Below are 5,392 nucleotides of genomic sequence, written 5' to 3'. Positions count from 1 at the left end.
ATCCGTCTTGTCACAACATGGTCCACACGCCTTCATAACCACACATGTTTTATCTCCTTAACAAAAAAATCCAATTAAATTTTTTTTTCACCATTAAATCCTTCTCGACGAGATCTTCAAAACTAGATCTCATATTAGTATGTTTCGACAACTTTTTTTGGGCCACAAGTTGCCACATGTTTACACTAAAGTTACCATAGTGTTTACAATAAAGTTGCCACGTCATGCTTCATCTAATTTTTTCTTCTAGATTTAAAGCTATCACAATATTTCAATTACTTTTCATGGTGATTTTTATTAATTGGCCATGGCAAATTTTGGTAATTAACCATGGAAAATGCAACTCATGGATCATGGCAATTTTTAGTAATTCATCATGGCAAATTGAGTTTATAGATCATGACAAATTTATTATTTTGACCATGACAATTTAAGTATATTGAACATGAAAAATATTTTTTGTATGAACCATGATAAATATTAGTGCATGTATCATGGCAATTTAAGTAATTCACCATGACGAAATTTATGGTTCATGACAAATTTGAACCAGTGATCATGAATTTTTAAACTAATTAACGGCATATTTCTTTTTTTACTTTGAACCATGTCAAAATTATTTCATGGATCATGAAAAATCTCAGTAATTCATCATGCCAAGTTTAATTTGTTAATTTCCTTTTTATAACAAGTCAAAGTTTACTTTAAACATAAAAAAAGTAGTTGAAACATATCATGACAACTTTAGTATAATTACGATGGCAATTTATGCGCAATGAACGTGACAACTTTTAATAAAAAAAGTCGTCGAAACATATCGACATGAGATCTAGTTTCAAACATCTCAACTGTGACGGATTTAATGATAAAAACAATTTTCCAATTAGATTTTTTGATTAAGAAATAAAACATTTTTAAAACTAAAAAGACAAAAAAATTCGAATGACGTCATTAATTCCGTCACTTGTACATGCATGCAATGACATGTCACAACCTGTGACTATTAGGCCTCTGGGTTGTTGTTGCTCCTGTCAAACGTGTGGGCGTTATTGCAGCCCCATCTTTTAAATGATTGGCCCCACAAGCGCCCTCTTGTTTTATCATCAAACATGCATCCCGAGTAGCAAAATAACCATGTGTTATACATACTTGAATCCAGCCAGCTCATAATTTAAATTGGAAGAATAGCGCAAATCATACAACACGAACCTGTCTTCACGTGAAACTGGATGATATATCATGTACATCACTTTTTTTGGGTAATTACAGATATTTCGGGAATAATTTGGACGATAGTTCCAGCTTCAGGCAAATATCATGTATCATGAACTATCATAAAGTGTGGATTTGTAACCATCTGCCTAGAAACTGGCATCCTCTGTCGTCGGCCTCCTCAAGAAATAACGCAAGCTATTAGCAAGAACCTGCAGCAACATACTAAATGAGAAAATACACTTTTTTTTACCAGTGAAAATTATAGAGATGACATTTGGGTCCAATCAGGATGCTCTGCTATTTATAGTATCCCCTTTAAAGAGAGGACTTCTATACATGTCCTGTTTCCATGATAATCTAATGTGATACCCAATAGATGTATGAATGATGAGTTTACCTGTTGCAAAGCCTTGATTAATGGCTTGCCCCGGTAACTGACATGGAATTTTGCCTTGGCCAGTAGCCCCTACAAGATACAAAATCTCAGTAGAAGAACAACTTATATCAATAAAAGTAAAGCTCCAAATGACTGGTGTCACCTCGGTGTCAAATTCTCCAGATTGGACAGTGATATTGATGTCAGCAATGATCTTAACTAGATCAACCAACAACCCTGGACGGTCAGCTGATTCCACAACAAGTAAACTGAAATGGAACATTGGAGGAGATCAAATCAACGCAATCTTATACTTATGGCGAACAACAACAATATAGCAAACCGATGATCTTACTGCGGTCAAGGAAAGCAAAGTGCAGATAATGCTAAGGGATAGCTTATAGCCTATAGGCAATGCATTTTGTTATTCAAAGCCGTCAGAAAACAAAAAATCTGGTTCTCACAAAAAAAAAACTGGTCGGTCATTCAAGATGACAGCTAAATTTTCAGTCAGATATCTTCTTTAGGACACAAGCTTGATCCGCTAAAGAAGAAAGAACGAATCATTATGTTGCTTCTAGCCCCATAACATGTACTTTATTAGGATGAAAGACAAAGTACATGAATTTTCCTTGTATTATCAAGATTGAAGAATAAAGCAACAGGAAAGACTACCTTCTTTCAGGACCATCGTCATAGATTTCTATGTGAGTTGCTATGTCCACATCAACCTGCCGATTTACATGCAAAAACTATTTACATATAGAAAAAATTACGAATCTCGAGCACACCATTATTATGATGTGACATCAGACTGCAATTTCAAGGGTATAGTATGAGCAGTTCATCCAAATTCGTGTACTCAAAACATATGAATATATTTTGCAACAAGGTGTTGTCAAAATCATGTCTACCATAGTAACTTTTTATGTGGTCAGGTTTAGCAATCAATCCGGTATATATAAATTTACAGAAAAGGCATACCTAGCATGAAGTTTATTAGAACATAGTATCTTGTAAACCTTCATGTGGTGTTCCTTCTCATAACACATAGATAAGTAATATGGTTTTAAGATCATCCATATAATTGAGATGTTTTCAGGCACTCATTTCAAGGTCGATAAGATAGAAGGTACGGACACTTTGGTTTAAGGATGGATTTAAACAAGTACCACTTCCGTAGGGGGCTCTAGCCCAAAAGTTGCACCCATGGCCAATTGACTGCTAGCTTCCTAATGTCAAATAAATAAAAGATGCAGACATTAGTTTACGAGATTTGAAGTTAAGGCATCTTAGCAAAAAAAAAATGGGAGGGGGGGGGGGGGGGGGGGTGAGGGAAATTACAGGATGATATTCAAGCATGTTGTTGATAATTGTCAGTCTTACTGCTTCTAACAACTCCGGGTCATCAATTTTGCGACCAGTTGACCTGTAGAGTATTGTTGTCACTCATTCTAGACAAGAATTGATATGTGTAGAAAAGTACATCTGGAATAATAATAAAATGATCCACTCACGACTTTGTTATAGCAAACTTATTGTGCTTGCCGGAAGAATCAAGGCAAACACTAGCTTTCACAACATTTAACCCTAAATTCCTCAGGGCACTCATCTGCACATAGAATAGAATACAAAACTAATCAGTATTTCACGAATCCAACATATTGAAAATAAGAACCTAAGAGTGATGAATGGTAAAGGTAAATTGAAAAGGCAATGTAAACAACACACAGTATCAAGAAGATCCCCAAGACGGTCACCCAAGGTTACTTCCACAATAGTTGCATCAGGATCTGAGTCTTGATCTATTATAACTTTCGGTGTAGGGACTGTATCAGTGTTGCTAGAGCTCCCATTCTACAAAACAAAGTATCTGCAGTTGAACATGGAGGTTCATCGAATGTTTTGTCGTAAGCAATGCTATCTACCTCAACAGCTGCAGGCGAAGCAGCACTGGTAATCCTCAAAGCTGGAGACAATAATCTAAACAAAAGAAAAAACAGTTGTAAATAATACACATGTGCAACATATATTGAGAATTGTAAGAGGTTATGATGTACTCCCTCTGTAATGAAATGTGATCTAAACGCTCTTATATTTCTATATGGAGGGAGTAATACGACAAAATATTAAAGGGCTTAATGAGAAAAAAAATGAATAAAAATGTTCCATCAAAATAACATCAATGCACTCTGTAGCAACTAGACCACTCACTTGAACAATGGATGGAATCATAACAGTTTTAACAACAGAAAGTGTATTAATAGCAGTTTAAACTTGTTTAATCAGTGGATGGAAACAAATTGATCCAAAGAAAGCAAGTATTCAGACGACGCAGCCAGTGTTTATGACACAATAAAATAGAATGAAGGAAACGCTCGTAACCTATAGTTAGTTGCAACAGAGAAGGTAATTTTTTCGAACACGACAAACCAAAGAATATAGTATCAAGCTTGACCATATCAGTCTGCACAAGAAACTATAACACATAAGTTCACAACTCCAGCAAGAAAGAAAGAAATATACTGCGGCATGAGTATCTGCAAACGTAATCAACCCCTCAGCACCATAAAATTTCCATCAGCTACACTTATAACCACTGCTTTAGCTAAATACCTGTAACGAAACAGTGAACTGACTTATCGTAATCATTACTGCACCCCTAAAATAATTAGCGCTGCCACCACTTGAACAATAAAATCACCCAGTGGAACTAGAATTTCACAAAAGCATCACATTTTTAATCAGAATTAAACCAACTATCAGGTATATTCTGCAGCTGAAACAAAACAAAAGAGTCTAAGCATCAAGTTATATCATGACGAAATCATTATGTAAATTAGCACCAAGGATAGCCGATAAATCAAACAAAAAAATTCTGCATCCCACTGAAGAACACTACTATGCAGAATTTATTTTGAAGGGGCATCCGTTCTAAATTAAGAGCTTGAATCTTTGGAACTAAGGCTACGAATCTTCAAACCCGAGCACAGCATCTTACCATTCAAACGGGAAAGAAAGACTCTGAATCTAATGTGCGAAAAGTGGAAGAAAATCTGGGCCAGTCTGCTCACCTCAGCTTAGCAGGCGCTGCCGGTGCAAGTGGCCGCCACCGGGCAAGCTGATGGTTCCCGGACGCCGGCGGAAATACGCCGGAGCAGGTACGGAGGGTCCCTGCGGCTACGGCGACGGCCATTTCTGGAATCTTCTCCCCCACTCGGCCAAGAAGCGTGCGAAGATTGAGATCAAATCTTGTCAAATAAACCGGGGGGTGGGTGGGGGAGGGGAGATGGTGCTACAAAGGAGAAGGCGCTGATGGGATCATAACGAGGATATCTATGGTTGTCGCGGAGGCTCTATCCATAGGATAGAGAGGTGGAAACGGGAGGTGGGCTCGTGCTCTTCCTCTCCACCTCGCGGCCTCACCTCACCCTCCGATGCAGATATACACGCACGCAGAGACACTCCTCTCTTCTCCCTCGGTGATGTCCCTTTCCGAGGGGTTGGAGAAGTAAGTGAAAAATGGAGGATGAGGGGAGCGGACAAGTAGTTGGGGCTGCTTGGGTACGAGAGCTCCTTTTAGCCCAAATGATAAGGGTTTGACGTTCGATTTTAATGTTTCAGCCCGAACGTCCTTGGATCAGAGGTACGAATTTTGGAGAATACAGCATCTCTAGCACACATCTTAAAATCGCGACCTTTTAAACGGTAGATAAAGGCAAAAAGAAAACACGGTTTATAAGACCAAATCGGTTGCGTCGGAACAAAGCTCACTCGGATTTGCAGGGGCATATTTTCTTT

General features: G+C 37.9%; 1 protein-coding gene across 1 annotated transcript; it reads right to left on the bottom strand.

Annotated features, from left to right (window-relative positions):
• Positions 1-1,142: 1,142 nt before the first annotated feature.
• Positions 1,143-5,075, bottom strand: LOC123407291 (ACT domain-containing protein DS12, chloroplastic-like). The gene is made up of 10 exons (XM_045100397.1): positions 4,666-5,075; positions 3,520-3,574; positions 3,323-3,448; positions 3,109-3,203; positions 2,936-3,020; positions 2,764-2,823; positions 2,267-2,322; positions 1,755-1,860; positions 1,613-1,681; positions 1,143-1,424 (listed from the first exon to the last, which is right to left on the bottom strand). The coding sequence occupies exons 1-10, from the start codon at positions 4,785-4,787 to the stop codon at positions 1,362-1,364; spliced, it is 837 nt and encodes a 278-aa protein (XP_044956332.1). The 5' UTR covers positions 4,788-5,075; the 3' UTR covers positions 1,143-1,361.
• Between the last annotated feature and the right edge of the window lie 317 nt (positions 5,076-5,392).

Source organism: Hordeum vulgare, chromosome 7H, assembly GCF_904849725.1.
Source record: "Hordeum vulgare subsp. vulgare chromosome 7H, MorexV3_pseudomolecules_assembly, whole genome shotgun sequence".
Lineage (NCBI taxonomy): Eukaryota > Viridiplantae > Streptophyta > Magnoliopsida > Poales > Poaceae > Hordeum > Hordeum vulgare.
This window is presented reverse-complemented; position numbering and strand designations above follow the sequence as displayed.